This window comes from Barbus barbus (assembly GCF_936440315.1).
Source record: "Barbus barbus genome assembly, chromosome: 3".
In the NCBI taxonomy this organism is placed as follows: Eukaryota; Metazoa; Chordata; class Actinopteri; order Cypriniformes; family Cyprinidae; genus Barbus; species Barbus barbus.
The window spans coordinates 39,629,882-39,648,420 of record NC_136731.1 but is presented as its reverse complement, the minus strand read 5'-3'; the positions used below and the strand labels follow the sequence as shown (position 1 = coordinate 39,648,420).

Genomic DNA, 18,539 nt, shown 5'->3' with positions numbered 1-18,539 from the left:
ACAAAATTTACTCGCACCGGCAGAAAAATCGGTCACAAAACAGTCTGGAGCCCTGTATAGGAAGTGACAAAAAATTGTTCTTATCCTGTAAGTCCCCACTCTTTTGTGCCCTGAGGTGGAAATGCCCTAACAGTAGGGAAAACACAAGTGTATACTTTACATTGTGGACAAACATTGTTTTTTTTTTTTATTATTATTTTTACATTTGGGTTGTTTTCTTTCTCACTTTAAAAGATGCTGGTGAAAAAAACGCCAGGCATTCAAAGTGGAAACTTCTCTCGTGGCTCAATAATCCAGGATTGGGATGGAGCAGAAAATCAGAGATCTGGCAGAAATCTACTGGTGCAGGGAACTATTCAATAGACTCGGCTCCTTTTTATCATCATCATCACATCATCTCCTGCTTCTGCTCTTTACTGGCTTTTCTCAGTCAACTTCTTGGATGATAGAAGACTGTTAAAAGCGTTTTGGATATTTTGGGTACCAGCCAAGACTTTCTGTTAACAGGTTTTGGGTATTACAGTATTGGGGACTACATTGCTGACTATAGTTGTTCTATTACCAGACAAAACAGATATTTTTTGACAGGATCGGGTGTCTGGGGCTGGCTCTTAATTACCTGGCATGATCTAACAACCTGTTGAGAGTGTATTGACAGTCTGTGTAGCTGGATGGTTGAGCACTGACAGTTACAGATTTTTCTTCGACAGCAGATTGAGTTGTGTGATGAAAGAAGTATAATAATATTATCATAAACTGATGACAGAAATCTGTGACATCTGAGATGTTACATTATATATTAGGGGTTCAAGAACGTTGTGCTGAAACCCTATAGTAATTGTTAGAATGGTCACGGATGAGCGATTGCCATGTAAAACTGATCATGCAGATCAAACCGTAAGTCGTAGAGACTTGAAACTTGGAGGGATGGTAGTACTCACACCGCCTACAACGTGACCAAGGCTCGCCCCAATCGGCCTGACGGGGGTGCTACAGCGGTCGAAAGTACGAAATCCCTCACAACTCCTAAACCGTCAGTCGCACACTCAAGTGTCTAATGTTGTTGGAATCCTTGGCTCATGCCGGACAAAAAGCATACATCAGATTCAATCATGAGCCTGGCAAAATTTTTTGGTAGTTCATATTTTTTGAAAAACGTACTTTTGCTAACTAGTCCTAGGTTTTTCGTCTGATCGGAACCAAACCAGTGCAGAAAGATACTCTGGAGAGTGAATATTACTAATTCTCAAAAAAAGTTGAACTTTCGACTCACTATCGCAAAGGGACTCCAAATCGGTCGAAGGGGGCAGGGCCATTTTTAGTAAAATGCCAATTACTCCTGAACGGAATGAGATATCTTCGCCAAACTTGGAACACCTATGTAAGAGCTCAAGCTGAGGTCACAAGAAAGAAATCGCGGAGATTGGCCACTTGGTGGCACTATAAGGGAAAAAACATAAAAATGTCCATAGGCAACCATTTGTCCTATCAACATGGAAATCGCTGTGCACAGTCTTGGTCCAAAGTGCCACAAGTGTCTAAGTGCCGACATTGGCCGACGAAGTTTGAGCACCTATTAGACAAGGTTAACAAAGGTCTGTGAGAAATTTGAAAGAAATCGGCCACTGGAGGGGCGGTATCGCATTTTTTGAGGGCGTTGTACATGGCACAGTTTTCTGCACATACGTGCGATATTCATATCGTATGATAGACCTCGTCGTTCCGAACAACTTTGCCTCTATAACCATTGCTGGCAATCAAACAATTTTTTAAATGATTGAGAAGATGTGAAAAAGATGATGTTGAGAAGATGTGAACTAGTCCTAGGTTTTTCGCTCAATCTGGAAAAAAAACCACCGCAGTGCAATTCTCTGGACTCTCTAGGTCAATAATTATCAAAAAGTTGAATAACGGGGTCCTTTAGGAAAGGGGCCTGTCCAAATATACCCAAAAGCCTATAAAGCCTAAACAAAAAACTCAAATCTTCACAACACCCGCTGAGCACATGCGACAGGGGATTCTAAAGAGCATGCAAAGTTTTAGGTTGATCGGACCACAGCTGGCGCTATAACAGTCATAAACATTACAAAAACATCATATTTCTATGGTAAATCTATGTGAGTATTTCTATAGTAAATCCATCTAAAAATGGTACATATTTGGTACATCTATCTAAATATGGTCTTTTTCCTTATGTGCTTAAATGCCTAAAGCGCTTGAACCCCGGTAATCGCTGCTTGCAGATATATTTATATTTTATATTTGCACTTTATATTTTCTGAAAAATACTTGTTCAATCTGTCATATAAAAACTTTCACATACAGTAACTGAAGGAAAAAGTTTTGCTAGTAGGCAGAAGATCTTCATTAATCTTCATTGCTGACTTCATATTAAATTATGAAGCAGGCAGCAGACCTGAATTAGATTTACTCCTCATTGGGTAAACCCCACTCAGTATCTGGTTATACTTATATTTATCATCATTTTATCCCAGTTAGTGTTAAAATTCTCTCATATTAGCATTGTTTACCACAACAGAATTCAACATCAATAATTCCATAATAATATAAAATAAATCAGAATGACTTAAAAGATAAACAAAACTGTTGGAATATAACCAAATAAATACAAAAGAGGTCCTACAATATAAAATGATGATCATTAATGGATTCTTCAAAATTTATAATTAGGCTGAAAAAAAAAAAAAAAAAAAAGTTTACGATAAACCGTATTCTAGACATTCTTGAATCTAAAAAACACTGCACGGAATCCCACATTTGTCTGAAGTAAACATAACAACTGTAAATCAGTCTCAAACCTGTTCAGCATTTAATGTTTTTTTTTTTTAAATAAAAGTCAAAGCAGCAGAAATTCCAAAACATGTATCTCATTTAGGCACAGGAAAAACCTTCGTGCAAAGTTTGGTAACATTTCACAACTTCTGAAAAAAAAGTTACCCTTCAAAAAATAAATATTTTACTATAGAAAATTAATAACCCCTATGAAAAGCAATTTGATAGAATTATCATGTTCAATTTAAGGTTGGTTCATGGCTTTTGTTGATGCTGATTCCACTGCCTGAATTGCTAACTTTTTAACAATTTCTGTATACTTTTCTTTATCAAAACACGTCTGAGGTGAATATTTGTTCATATACATTCATTTTAATGAGTTCCAGTTTTCAGTTTGGTCTCTGTGGGAGAATGGTCACCCTTCTGCTCAAAAGTCTCTCAGTACCTGATGCATTTCAAATAATTCTTGAAGTAATGATGGGCCAGTTTGTTTTTTCCATCTTTTCGTCCTGGAAACCTAAAGCGCCTGTAATTGCTTTGCTTGCGTTTCTTCTGATGGCCGACTGAAAGTCCTTTGCAAGAGGCAATCAGCAAATCTCCAAGACCATCTAGAAAAAACTCTGCAGGGGTTTAGGGTAGAGAGACAGAAAAAGAAGACTATTCATAAAAAGACACTCAAGAAGATAGTACGTTTTCGTAAGTCAGAATTTTTCCAAGGAAAAATATTTTCTCTTGATAAATATCCTTCGGGTAACACCGCTAATTTTTCACTACCTTTTTCACATAGCATTGTCATGAAATATGAAAATAGGGCATTTCACCGGCATTCAGTGTGCAAACCATAAACTAGGCGATCATCCTGATCACCCAAGATGCACCTACCAGTGTGAGCCACCCTCTTCAGAAATGGATCAAAGCCGACCCGTCGCACCGCATCTGTCCGTGCCAGGAAGTAGTTGACGACCCCATCTACAAAGATGCAGTTGTTAAGGCCTGGAACTAATTGCATCTTCCTCCTCTGGAAACGTCTGAGACAACCACCCTCCTCTTCATCCCCTTCATCGTACTGAAGGCGGAAAAAGAACTGATTTCTTTCCACTGCACCACCAACCTGAACCAGAGAGAGAGAGAGGGTAAGGAACTGCCTCTATAGCTGAAATTATCCACTTTTATTTACAGGTTAATAGCTAGAAAAGGCCACATCATCTTTCCCTCACCATCCAGTAAAAATTAACACTAATACAAAAAACAAAAAAACAAAAGAGGTGAGCAGAGAAAAGCAATGGGTCTAATTCACTAATCATTTCATGGATTATTTATATTTAATACACAGAAAAACATCATGAAAATTTGTAAGCATTTAAGAACATGACCTTATCTTAAAACATTTTCTTATCATCACACACAAATTTGAGCATGTTACATGTTTAATGAATGAGATCCATTTTTCTCCAGCATGAATTCTCTTTACTTACCACATCCAGTTCTGGAACTTTTTCCATTATCTCCACAAAGCTTTCAATCCGTGTATTGTTATTGAAAATGTAATCATCATCAACCCACAGGACGTATTTAGTGGTGACCTGAGAAATAGCCAGATTCCTGCCTGCAAACCAGCCCTGAGGAAACAGATGAAGGGATATTCCAGATTTTATTCTCCCGACAGCATTATGTTGATCGGTGTGGCCTTAAAAAAACATTTACCTGTGCAGGAGGCATAATGTAGTGCTCTAAGTTGTAGCCAGTCACGTTTTGCGGCTCCAGGCTGTCATCTGCAATGATGATCTTGATTTTGGGGTAAAACTGTCGGATGCTCTTGAGGAGGATGTTCAGCTCATCATATCTCAGAAAGGTCTTTGTTGTTATGGTCACCTGTGAGTTAACATCTACAGTAATACAGAGAGAAAGAAGGGTCACTGACCATACTTAATCTAAACAACATCAGACATGTGCAAGTTTTGTGGTCTTACCTGTCCCTGGGTCATACAGAACAGGAACTGATGGTCTCTTGATCGCAATGGGAAATATGGCCTCATAGTCCTCAAAAGAAAAATTAACTAGGGAAACAAGGAAAAGTGATTTACAGTATTTCAATTTAAAAATGAAGGTATATTGAATCTAAATCCAAAAGTAAAAAGTAAACTAGACTGCATAAAAACAATGAGCACAATAGCTAACACCCATTCTCTGAACATAATGGAAAAAGAGGGTGGTGCTGACATTACCCAGATCTTTAGTCTTGACGTGGTAGATGGTGCTGGTGTAGGTCACTCTGGAGAGCAGATCGTTGAGATGTGTGCGGCTGCTGGATGAGATGGTCAGATTACTCTGACCCTGTCCCTCCACCTGATCTCCGTCCAGAAGATCCTCCACTGAGAGTACTCCTTTATCCACACTCAAAGACACCTATTGGTAGATGAATGGATAATCGGTGTGACACGCATTAATAATCATGACTGGAGATCTTTCACAAAGAAAGCAACTAGCAGTCTTGAGTTTGCATTTGAAGAAAACAGAAAAGATTCATTTGGATCAGGGATGGGCAACTTCGGTCCTGGAGGGCCACTGTCCTGCAGAGTTTAGATCCAACCCTAATCAAACACACCTGCCTATAGCTTTCTACTGATCTTGAAGGCCTTGGGAAAATGGCGGTGGCCCACACAGACGCAGCAGCTCTGAGCTCTCTCGACTGGCATAGTGTTTTCATGGTGGTGGTGTTGTGCATTCTCTCACCAGAGCTGGGTAGATTACTTACAAATTGTAATCCGTTACTGATTCCAGATTACATTACAAAAATTGTAGTCAGTAACGTAATCTGTTACATTACACATTTTAGGTAATATAATCAGATTACTTTATCACATTGATTTAAATAGCATTATCTTGTACTATAATGATGTAAAAAATGCAAAGAGTAAGAAAACTTGTTCCATTCATTGTAATTTCAAGTGCATTAAACATTATATTACAGTTTCCCAAACTAGGGTTCGTAAAGGAACTGCAGGTGGGTTGTGAGTTTAATGAAAAGCTGACAATTAATTAAATCATAAAAAAATAAAATTAAAATGAATAATTTTAAAACAAACTCCCTTTTTTTATTTATTTTTTTTTTTTTATTTGAACTCCCTTTCGAGGAAAGTCTCTTCACTTGGTGGCCATATTTGCAACGCCTCCAGTCAGCTCATACAAGACAATCTTAATGAACAGGGGAATCCTGAAATCTCAAACTGCTCGCTGAACTCACATTGTCAAATCAGCAACAAAAATCTGAAATTAATTGCCCCATGAATGTTGTTTCTTATACTCAAATAGCGTTTAAAAAGCTTATTTTTCAGGCTAGACCAGGCAATGTGCATGCTGAACCATAACCTGCTTATACTGTGCATGTGGATTGGCAGGTCTAGTCAGGTTTCTATGGGAAATTCGGCCCTTTCATTTCGAAGGTGGGACTATTCCTCCATATTGCGTGTTGCAGTTTCTCCCATTCATAAGTATAGGAGTGAACAGTCTTTGTGTTTCTATAGTCTTTGTTTTAAATAAAACACTTACTAAAAAAGATTAAATATTTTTATTTACCTGCATTCCATGTGATCATTAAATCAACATCAAAGAAACCGTGAACATGCAAATGTTCTACTTAATTATTGAAATATTTATTTTAAAATCTCAGGGGTACTTAAAGCAAATATATTTGGTGAATAAGGTTTAGATGACAAAAAGTTTTGGAATGCCTGCATTACATGTATCTAAGAAATAACGTGAATATGTACATTTTAATTAGTTATAATTAATAATACATGGTTAAAAAACCTAAAGAGTAATAATTCAAATAAAAATGAATGTGTTCATCAGTAGTTGATGCAATGTTGAAGCCCTTCTTAAACCTGAAATGATTTTTGTAAATCCAGTGGTCAAATGCTGTCGCCACCTGACTAATGACTGATCTTTGTGTGAATGTCCGCAAGACTGGACTATTTATACATATATAATAAGTACATATTCGGTAGACTAATTTAGAAAGGAAAATTTAAAAAGATGAAAAAGAGAAATTAGGGGGAATCAATGATTTATGAATAATATGTAATCATGTTATCCATAAAAAAGCAACTGTAGTCTGATTATGAGTATTTTAAAATGTAATTTACTCTGATTACAAGTACTTAATTTTTGGAATCTGATTACGTAATCCAGATTACATGTAATCAGTTACTACCCAGCTCTGTCTCTCGCACATACATTTGGCTGAGGCACTTCAATACAGCTGTGCAGAACTCCTCGAACTCAACACCGGGGATACATATTGTTCAACACCGGTTTCTTTTATTCCCCTGGAGATCGTCAAATCACCTCTGTGGACACCCGCAGCAGCAAGACGGAGGAGGAGACGTTGCGAGCGGCGGCAGAAGAGAGGCAAGCGGGCTGGCGTGTTAGCTAGGCTAAAGGCTATCCCGTTTAAGCCCCTGCTTCCTACCATCTTCCTCTCCAATGCCAGATCAATCCGCAATAAGATGGACGAGATTTGGCTGCGACTGACAACACAAAGGAATATAGCCAACTGTTGCAGCATGATCTTCACGGAAACCTGGCTGGATTACACCACCCCAGACGCGGCTATAGAGCTAGCCGGCCTTACCACCCACCGAGCTGACTCGGGTAAGAAGATCGGTGGAGGCTTGTGTATTTACACCAACAACTCTTGGTGCACAAATGTCACTGTAGTTGGAAGACTCTTTTGCCCTGACGTGGAGTTCATGCTGCTTAAATGTAGACCGTTTTATCTCCCAATAGAATTTTCTGTTGTGTTTATCTGTGCTGTGTATATCCCCCCAGATGCTAATACTAAACTGGCTCTAGCACAGCTACACGAAAGCATTAACAACAGCCTGGCTGCACACCCTGACAGTATCTTTATAGCAGCGGGGGATTTTAATCATGCTGACAAAGACTTTATTTCACAAATTCCACCATAGTGTGAACTGTGTTACCAGAGGAGATAAAACACTGGACCAGGTGTATACCAATGTGACAAATGCTTACAAAGTCCAGGTATATCCTCATCTGGGTTTGCGTGATCATATCTCACTCATGCTCCATCCTCGGTATACACCTATTATTAAGACTGCCAGGCCTATCGTGAAGCCAGTTAGAATATGGCCTGAAAATGCTATCCCTGAGCTACAGGACTGCTTCCACCACACAAACTGGGATGTTTTCAGAGACCTGGAATTACTAGCACGCCAGGCCCTTGAGTACACCACCACAGTGATGGACTACATCAATTTCTGTGTAGATAGGGTTACATCCTGGAAGCTGATCCATGTCTTTCTTAACCAAAAACCACGGATAACACATGAGGTTCAGCTGCTGATTAAAGCCAGAGATGTAGCCTATAGGTCTGGGGACAGGGGGGCTTACAGCATAGCCAGGAGCGCTCTCCGAAGGGGCATCAAGTCTGCTAAACTGGATTACAAAAGGCAGATTGAAGCCCATTTTAACACCTCAACAAACTCCCGGCAGGTCTGGGAGGGTATTAGGGCAATATCGGACTGCAAGGGAACAACATCTGCCTCTGTGAGCAGTGCTTCCACTCTAGCAGAGGAATTAGACCTGTTTTATGCCCGTTTTGAGAGGGAGGACAAGGACACTTGGACAAGGCCACACCTGCCCTCCAACGACAACCTGTCCTAAGCCTTCATGAAGCGAGACTCTGCCTTAGCAACATCAACCCCAGGAAGGCATCTGGTCCAGATGGAGTGCTGGGCCGGGTGCTAAAGGACTGTGCGGCCGAGCTGGCAGAGGTCTTCACAACCATCTTCAACCTGTCGCTGTCCAAGTCATGGGTCCCAGCACGTTTTAAAGCAGCCACAATCATTCCTATCCCCAAACAAGCCATTGTCACATGCCTGAATGACTACAGGCCTGTGGCACTCACACTTATCCTTGCCAAGTGCCTGGAATGCCTGGTCATGAAACATAAAAAAGGCCTTACCACCTGCTCTCGGCCAGTACCAGTTTGCATACCAGGAGAACAGATCAGCGGAGGATGCCATTGCTATTGTGCTTCACATACTTCTGAAACATCTGGAGCACAAAAACACCTATGCTAGGCTGCTTTTCATTGACTTTAGTTCGGCTTTTAATACAATCCGGCCAAACACACTCCTGCTGAAATTGAGCAACCTTGGATTGAACAACGTATTATTTAACTAGATACTGGACTTTTTAACCAATCGCTCTCAATGTGTGAAAACGGGCAAGCACATTTCAAACACCATATACATAAACACTGGTGCCCCTCAGGGTTGTGTGCTCCGTCCACTACTCTACACACATGACTGTTCTGCCTCCTTCCCCACTAATCACATCGTTAAATTTGCAGACGATACAACTGTGCTTGGCCTCATAACAAACAACGAGATGGCATACAGGGAGGAGACTGAGCTACTGGCAGGGTGGTGTAAAAAGAATAACTTGGCTCTTAACATTAAAAAGACAAAAGAAATTATAGTGGACTTTCGTAAATTAAATCATCCTGGACATTCACCTCTCTACATTAATGGAGAGGCTGTGGAAAGGGTGAACCGTTTTAAATTCCTGGGTCTCACTGTGTCAGAGGATCTGTCCTGGGGCAATAACATCACCTTGGCTGTAGGGAAGGCCCAGCAGCGTCTCTTTTTCCTGAGGAAGCTTAAAAACCTTCACCTTTTGCCCTCTGGTAGGAGGTACAGGTCCCTTCAGGCCAGGACCACCAGAATGGCCAACAGCCTTTATCCCCAGGCAGTTAGACTGCTGAACAAACACTGTTCCCCTCTCCCCTTTCCACCCACTTAAATTTGGATGTATTATGTACCACTCTTCAACAATGGCATTAACTATGAACTGGACTTTGCATTGCTGCAGCACACACAACAATACACATCATTACTGGTTATTACTGTTTCCCCACCTCATACACTTATTCTTTGTCAATGTCGTATTGTCCTGTTTACATACTGGGCTATTGCTGATCATGTTGGACCTTATGTTTACATTCTATGTATCTGCACTTTAACTGCACTGTTGATTGAGGCACTAATGTAATCTCGTTTTATAACAATGACAATAAATTATTTAGTATTATTATTGATTAGCTGGTTCAAGTGTGCTTGATTAGGGTTGGAGTTAAACTCTGCAGGACAGTGGCCCTCCAGCACCGAAGTTGCCCATCCCTGATTTGGATCATGTAAGCCCTTGCAAAGTAAAGCGCAAAAGACCCTCCACCTTACTGACATCATCAAACCAGAAAATCCCACACATACAGGTCCTTTTCAAACAATTAGCATATTGTGATAAAGTTCATTATTTTCTGTAATGTACTGATAAACATTAGACTTTCATATATTTTAGATTCATTACAACACAACTGAAGTAGTTCAAGCCTTTTATTGTTTTAATATTGATGATTTTGGCATACAGCTCATGAAAACCCAAAATTCCTATCTCAAAAAATTAGCATATTTCATCCGACCAATAAAAGAAAAGTGTTTTTAATACCAAAAAAAAAAGTCAACCTTCAAATAATTATGTTCAGTTATGCACTCAATACTTGGTCGGGAATCCTTTTGCAGAAATGACTGCTTCAATGCGGCGTAGCATGGAGGCAATCAGCCTGTGGCACTGCTGAGGTGTTATGGAGGCCCAGGATGCTTCGATAACGGCCTTAAGCTCATCCAGAGTGTTGGGTCTTGTGTCTCTCAACTTTCTCTTCACAATATCCCACAGATTCTCTATGGGGTTCAGGTCAGGAGAGTTGGCAGGCCAATTGAGCACAGTAATACCATGGTCAGTAAACCATTTACCAGTGGTTTTGGCACTGTGAGCAGGTGCCAGGTCGTGCTGAAAAATGAAATCTTCATCTCCATAAAGCTTTTCAGCAGATGGAAGCATGAAGTGCTCCAAAATCTCCTGATAGCTAACTGCATTGACCCTGCCCTTGATAAAACACAGTGGACCAACACCAGCATCACTGACTGTGCGTACTTGACACTGGACTTCAGGCATTTTGGCATTCCCAGTCTTCCTCCAGACTCTGGCACCTTGATTTCCGAATGACATGCAAAATTTGCTTTCATCCGAAAAAAGTACTTTGGACCACTGAGCAACAGTCCAGTGCTGCTTCTCTGTAGCCCAGGTCAGGCGCTTCTGCCGCTGTTTCTGGTTCAAAAGTGGCTTGACCTGGGGAATGCGGCACCTGTAGCCCATTTCCTGCACACGCCTGTACACGGTGGCTCTGGATGTTTCTACTCCAGACTCAGTCCACTGCTTCCGCAGGTCCCCCAAGGTCTGGAATCGGTCCTTCTCCACAATCTTCCTCAGGGTCCGGTCACCTCTTCTCGTTGTGCTGCGTTTTCTGCCACACTTTTTCCTTCCCACAGACTTCCCACTGAGGTGCCTTGATACAGCACTCTGGGAACAGCCTATTCGTTCAGAAATTTCTTTCTGTGTCTTACCCTCTTGCTTGAGGGTGTCAATGATGGCCTTCTGGACAGCAGTCAGGTCGGCAGTCTTACCCATGATTGCGGTTTTGAGTAATGAACCAGGCTGGGAGTTTTTAAAAGCCTCAGGAATCTTTTGCAGGTGTTTAGAGTTAATTAGTTGATTCAGATGATTAGGTTAATAGCTCGTTTAGAGAACCTTTTCATGATATGCTAATTTTTTGAGATAGGAATTTTGGGTTTTCATGAGCTGTATGCCAAAATCATCAATATTAAAACAATAAAAGGCTTGAACTACTTCAGTTGTGTTGTAATGAATCTAAAATATATGAAAGTCTAATGTTTATCAGTACATTACAGAAAATAATGAACTTTATCACAATATGCTAATTTTTTGAAAAGGACCTGTATATGTGGGCCACACATATTTTAAAACAAACCTTATATAGTCTTCTTTCTTGTGCATGCAGAGCCAAACCTGTGAAAATGGGCAGTTTCACAATTCATCTCATTTTCATAAATAACCTTTTTTTCTAACCAAGATGTAAAATTCCATGAAAATACATTCTTACTTAAGCCTGGAATACACAACACGATACACTACAGCAATCTGGAGAAGTTAACGCTAGTTGCTGAAAGTCACTCTGCAGATGTGAGTTGACAGATTCCATCCAGTCGGAGGATATCAAACATGTTTGATATTTTCAGCCGATTTTAGAACACACATCGTTTTCATTTGTCATGCGTCTCCTAGCAACTATGCACACATTTCTGTGTGAGTCTTTTGTGATCGGAAGGAATTTAAAATCTAGTAGTGTGTGATCCTCGGTCGTGTAGTGTATGATGTCCAGTTTTCCTTTGTCACTATTTACAAAGTCGGTAAGTGTATAATGCCTAGTCATGTAATGTATTCCGGCCTTTAGTTAATAAACCTCAAATCTTTATTGTTTGAAGACACAGTTAATTACTATTTCTTTTTCGCAAAAAATAAACATGAACATCTGTAATGACTTCTGACATACAACCCGAATTCAGGAAATGTTGGGACGTTTTTTAAATTTGAATAAAATTAAAACTAAAAGAATTTCAAATCACATATTTTATTCACAATAGAACATAAATGTTTAAACTGCGAAATTTTAAAATTGTATGCACAAGATGAGCTCATTTCAAATTTGATGCCTGCTACAGGCCTCAAAATAGTTGGGACGGGGGCATGTTTACCATGGTGTAGCATCTCCTCTTCTTTTCAAAACAGTTTGAAGACGTCTGGGCATCTATGAGTTTCGGTGTTGGAATTTGGTCCCATTCTTGCCTGATATAGATTTCCAGCTGCTGAAGAGTTTGTGGTCGTCTTTGACGTAATTTTCATTTAAGGAATGCGACAAATGTTCTCTATAGGTGAAAGCAGTGGCGGCTAGTGGAAAATTTACTAGGTGGGGTGCCACATCAAAAAATTTTAGCATACATCCCAATATGATTTATGCCAGTATAACAAAAGGAAAAGTATTAAGACATGAAACATTTTAAATAAAGAAAATTGTTTTACCAAATTCAAGATTGAGGATGATTCTCACAAAATTATATTTTCTGCAAGCTTTTTTCAAGAAAAATGAAAACATTGTTTTTAATTTGAATAATAATTCCAAATTGATGTATACAGTGCAACAGCAAAATCTGTGAGAAAAATAAATAAAATGTTACATTTGTTTAGACCATTTTCTATACATATATAAATAACTACATGTCAAGCTGCAGTACAAAGCAGGACCACACGGAGATGCCAACAAACCACTATTCCAGTCGCCTTAAAGTTATATAAATATACACGGTTTGTTTATTTGCACACTAATAATAACGGACTTGTGCGCGTGTAATAATGTAAGTTACGATTCATGTATGTCACTGACTATAATCGTCTTTACCTCCATTACAATCGTCATCCATCAAAACTTCACTGATAAGATACTGGTTTGCTTTATTCAGCCCATACAGACTAGTCCTGACTTCATATTTCTTCTTATTAGCGGGATGTTTGTTCCGACCAATCGCTGCACAAGTTAAGGTTACGCATGATTACGAAAGCATGTTAGTGCTAGCCCTCCCGGAACCCATAGGGCCTGCATTGCAATGCCTGCACTTTGAAAAAAAAAAATCTTTGTATGGAAGTCTATGGGAACACTCGGGGCGATTCTCAGTCTGAGAGAAATCGCCCAAAAAGGGGCGGTACTACACAGAACGTGACTCAACGCTGATTGGACAATATTTCCAGAGGCAGAACAAACAGTATAGAAGAGTGAAAGCTAGCGTAACACTGACTGAATGTGAAATAAAAAAATTCCTCCCTTTCGCGCTTTGGTGGTGCGTTGCCCGATTGCCCTAATGGAGAAACCGCCCCTGGGTGAAAGATCTGGTCTATAAGCAGGCCAATTCAGCACCCAGACTCCTCTACTACGAAGCCATGCTGTTGTAATAGCTGCAGTATGTGGTTTGGCATTTTCCTGCTGAAATATATGTCATCTGGAGGGGAGCATATGTTGTTCTAAAACCTTTATATACACCTTTCAGCATTCATAGTGTCTTCCAAAACATGCAAGCTGCCCATACCGTATGCACTTATGCACCCCCATATCATCAGAGATGCTGGATTTTGAACTGAACGCTGATAACACGTTGGAAGATCTCCCTCCTCTTTAGCCCAGAGGACACGGCGTCTGTGATTTCCAACAAGAATGTCAAATTTGGACTCGTCTGACCATAGAAGACTTTTCCACTTTGAAACAGTCCATTTTAAATTAGCCTTGGCCCACAGGACACAACAGCGCTTCTGGACCATGTTTACATACGGCCATTTTACTTACATACAGAGATTTCTCCATCCAAAATTTCTCCAGTTTCTCTGAATCTTTTGATGGTGTTATGCACTGTAGATGATGAGATTTGCAAAGCCTTTGCAATTTGACGTTGAGGAATTTTTTTTATGCACCCTTTCACAGATTGGAGAGCCTCTGCCCCTCTTTACTTCTGAGAGACTCTGCCTCTATAAGACATCCCTTTTATAGCTAATCATGTTACAGACCTGATGTCAATTAACTTGGTTGCTAGATGTTCTCCCAACTGAATATTTTCAAAATTTCTTGCTTTTTCAGCCCTTTATTGCCCCTGTGCCAACTTTTTTGAGACCTGTAGCGGGCATCAAATTTTAAATGAGCTCATTTAGTGGATAAAAGTGTAAAATTTAATTAATGTTGTCTATGTTCTATTGTGAATAAAATATTGCCTCATGTGATTTTTCAAATTTAAAAAAAATTAAAATAAAAAAAAATGTCTCAACATCGGGTTGTATAAGACGCAACATCCCAGGCAGAAAGAGATATCTAAGCAAAGTCTTAAACGCATCCAAGATCAGAAACCTGTTCGAGCCCGGTCTCATGAAAATGCGTAAAAGTAGTATGCAAAATAAAACAAAAACTCGTGGTATTAATATGCAAAAATGGACTTTGGCGCACATATGATTGACGTGCACATAATATGCAGTTTTCGCATGCATATGATACTAAATTTGTCGGCGTGCACACGATACGCAGTTTTCACGTAGCATATATACGGCAAAGTTTTGCAGATCAATACCACAAGTTTTCATTTTTATTTGGCATACTATTTTTACGCACTTCCATGAGATCGGGTTGATCCAAATGTAGGAAAGAATTTTACCTGGTATCACACTTTTTGCAAGAGGTGCCACTACGAAACCCTGGATGGGATATTGGAGAGGTGAGTTGGGTTGGGCTAGTATAAGTGACTCCATTTTTGTCCCCATCCTAAGAAATTCATAATTAGAACTTTTAGGCAAACCAAATTTAAGAGTAACGAGAATGAAATGTAATGTTCTTTGACCTGAGCTGGTATTGACGGTACTCCTCAGACCGACGTTTCTGAAGGCCTTCAAGTTCATCCGCTGGCACATGTTGAGCATTTAGAATGCATCCTTTACAGGAACAAGATGAACGATTTTTACTGGGAAATGGCCCAATGTTGCGGTCATACAGTCTGCGAAAACACAAATAATAAGGTAAATATCACAGATAAGAGCAGGGACGGATTAACGCACGGGCCTACCCGGCACGTGCCCAGGGCACTGGACCAGAGGGGGGCCCAGCTACTCCCGGACCGTGATTTCCCCCTCAGATTTTGAATGCAGCTTCCAAAAGACAAAAAAAATAGCCGAATAATATTTTTTATATTTAATAAATGACCACACCGGTGAGATTAGATCATTCAGTGCAGCACATCATCAGCTGCTAAATTGTTCACTCATCTTCGCTGGCTGGCACGGAGCCAGAGACAGCTGCGTGTTTCTACAGCACTGTGCATTATAACCAATCACACATGATTCTGTTGAGTTTATGAGTACAATGGCGTCCAGATGAGTCATCGTACTTGAAAGTGCGTACAATGTAAGCAAGATATTAATTTCACAATGTAAGCAACTTCAGTAATTAATGGGAGTTTTTGAGAGTGTTTTAATTCTGCCAATGATAATGTTCTTTGATAAAGTAAATGGAGTGTCTATTTACACTTTTGGCAGAGACTATTTACACTAATTCCTCCCACCAAGGATCGTGAAGGATCATTGAATCATGAGTTCTAGTGGCGCAGATGGTAAAGTGTATGCTTTTTGACGCGATCGACCCGGGTTCGAGCCCATCTTTTGCCGAACTTTTTTTTCACATCGTAAAAGCATGTCGTCAATAAAAAAGAAAATAACCAAAAATAAAGTATCGGGTAAGGGTAGGTGTCGGGAAGGCTTTATTGTATCAATAAGGTGGCATCCATTTAATAATTTGAACTAAAATTACAAATTTACACAATACTATTATTGCATACTGTTTTATAATGTAATACAATTCTGAATGCAGATAATCACCACTATTTTGCGACAAGTAGTATAAATAGCAGAAATTCATAAGAAAAAATAAGATAAGAAATAAATAACAAAACATTTGCGCAATTTCAACTGAGGGGGGCCTTTAATCAGTCCGTGCCCAGGGCACCGGTGCGTCATAATCCGTCCCTGGATAAGAGGTCATGAAATGATACAGAAGTAATATCAAGTTACAGAGAATATTCTGAATAAATAAGCAGCCACTGACCTTTGCTTAGAAAATTGGAGGCGCCTGGTGCTGCAAAAAAGAAAAAGAACAAAAAAAAAAAAAAAAAGTCACCTATAAAACAAATTGCAAAACCACAGGACGGAAAGACAAAATGAATAAGACCAAGATGGAGTAGTAGGTTCATACCCTGATGGCAACAGTCTTGTGATATCTGTAACATCCAGAAATCCACTTTGTATACTATAAATACCCAGAGCAGTAAGACAGAGCCCAGTTATGAAAAACTTAAAGAGAAAGCTGTAGTTCATTTCTGGAGATTATCTGAAAGGAAGTAGAAAGCAATTAAGAAAGCAGTTAAATACCCAGCAAACATTGGTCCAACGGCAACATCGTGTCCCTGGCCAAAAATAGTCGCGGTAGGACGACATAAATATGTAACAGAACATTTGCTAAAAATGCATTCTGATACGTTTGTACATGTCTATAGTTGTCTGGGGTTGCATGTATAATTATTACTGTAGTACTGTTGACAGTGAATGAGAGAGACAGAGACAAGAGTTAGTGGTTGCCCAAGCGGTCCTCTTTTGTTGTCTGAGGATGCGCTGAAGTTGTCACAGTAACTCTACTCTCAACTGCCACCAGGAATTCAGAAAATGCAGCTGGACTGTCCAGTGCAAACTAATTATAACACATTAAAGTAATTAATATTAAACTTACATACACATGTAAATAGAAACATACATACATCAATACATAAAATACATACAAATAAGTTAAGATTTTTATGACAAACTCTACGCAGCAGGGTGGTCACACTCTCCCCGACAAAATAAAATGTTGTCCCGACATCAATACACTCAAAGTCTTAAACCAGTCCATATTGTTTCACTTCACACTTGTCAAGGTACCAGGTCACATGTTTTTCAATACTTATTCTCAATTTTCTTTGTTTTGTTTTTTTACATTCAGTACATACATTCAATAATCACTCATCATGTTCCTGTTTTACAAGACAGTCCTTGTTGGCTGATTATCAGCTTTTCTGAATTCAAGTTCAATGAGCTAGTGCCCCAAACAACAGTCCCAGAATCAAGGCACTAAGGAATGTTCATTAAAAATCAAGTCCACATAGGAAACGGTCAAGTTCAAGTGCAACAAATAATTCTAGCCGTTCTCCAAGGTGCTCCAAGGAAAGTTTCAGAACATTCAGTTAATTTAATTTGTCTAGGCCTTTAAACAGTCCGTGTTTTTTTTTTTTCGGCCCAACTACAGTTCATTCTATGAGTGTCACAGTCCCTTTGTTGGCAACAGATAAGTGCAATCAGTTAGGCAGTTAGTGTCCATATGATGGCAGTTTGTCAGTACAGTTCTGCAGTGCCACCTGAGACCTGGTCAAGTGAAGGTTCATTGGGTTCTTTAATTGCTGGATAATAGATAAGTGAGGGCTGAGAATAATGAATCTACATTGGTACCCAAGGATTCATATTTGGTGTCTATGTGTGTATAGGGTGTGGATTAAAGTCATTTCTTGCATTTTGTACAATGTAGCATGTAGGAGTTCCAAAATTTTCATATGTGAACCTCTTTAGTGGTCGTCGTTGTCGGATTCTAAATGGTTCCTCTGCAGGATTCCTCTGTGCAGGTAAGTGATGTTTTGGTAAATGTTGATCAGGTAATCGTCGTTCTTCAGCAGGTAAGTGTTGTAGGTAAGCAGTGTTCTCCAGCAGGTAAGTGTTGTTCAGATAAGCAGTGTCCCTCAGCAGGTAAGTGTTCTTTTCCAGCAGGTGTCAACATGTTCTATTAAATCTTATTCCCGTTCAGCTAGATGTGGCAACACTGTCAACTCAAGCATTTGTTCTGACTGAGCTGATGATTTCTCACTAGTATGCAACAGGTGTGATGTGGTTTCCTTTTCCATCCGATTATGACTATTCGGCTGTGTTCTGAACTGGTAGGGTTCAACTTGCACATAGTACTCGTCATCACTTTCACTGTCATTCTCTGGCTCATGTTCCTCCCTTCTCTCAGCAGGTAAAGCTGTGTTTTCCTTTTGGTGTTTTCACTTCAGTGTTGCATTTTGAGTCTGTGTGGTAACCTGAGGTAAGTGATCACAGGGGAGAAGATGATTACAACACTCTTGATCTGCCTTTGCCCTGCT

At 39.7% G+C, this 18,539-nt stretch overlaps 1 protein-coding gene across 3 annotated transcripts in view; it reads right to left on the bottom strand.

Annotated features, from left to right (window-relative positions):
* Nucleotides 1-2,808: 2,808 nt before the first annotated feature.
* The window catches only part of LOC306857583 (beta-1,4 N-acetylgalactosaminyltransferase 2-like), a 38,622-nt gene continuing 22,891 nt past the window's right edge, over nt 2,809-18,539 (bottom strand). For all 3 annotated transcript variants that reach the window (XM_079397591.1, XM_079397589.1, XM_079397590.1), the window contains 11 exons: nt 16,568-16,702; nt 16,421-16,450; nt 15,165-15,317; nt 14,982-15,088; nt 11,708-11,745; nt 5,019-5,199; nt 4,764-4,850; nt 4,498-4,679; nt 4,269-4,412; nt 3,676-3,904; nt 2,809-3,413 (listed from right to left, as the gene is read on the bottom strand). In XM_079397591.1, coding sequence (XP_079253717.1) covers nt 3,232-3,413; nt 3,676-3,904; nt 4,269-4,412; nt 4,498-4,679; nt 4,764-4,850; nt 5,019-5,199; nt 11,708-11,745; nt 14,982-15,088; nt 15,165-15,317; nt 16,421-16,450; nt 16,568-16,689 — 1,455 coding nt within the window. In that variant the 5' untranslated portion in view covers nt 16,690-16,702 and the 3' untranslated portion in view covers nt 2,809-3,231. The remainder of the gene's footprint in view (nt 3,414-3,675; nt 3,905-4,268; nt 4,413-4,497; nt 4,680-4,763; nt 4,851-5,018; nt 5,200-11,707; nt 11,746-14,981; nt 15,089-15,164; nt 15,318-16,420; nt 16,451-16,567; nt 16,703-18,539) is intronic.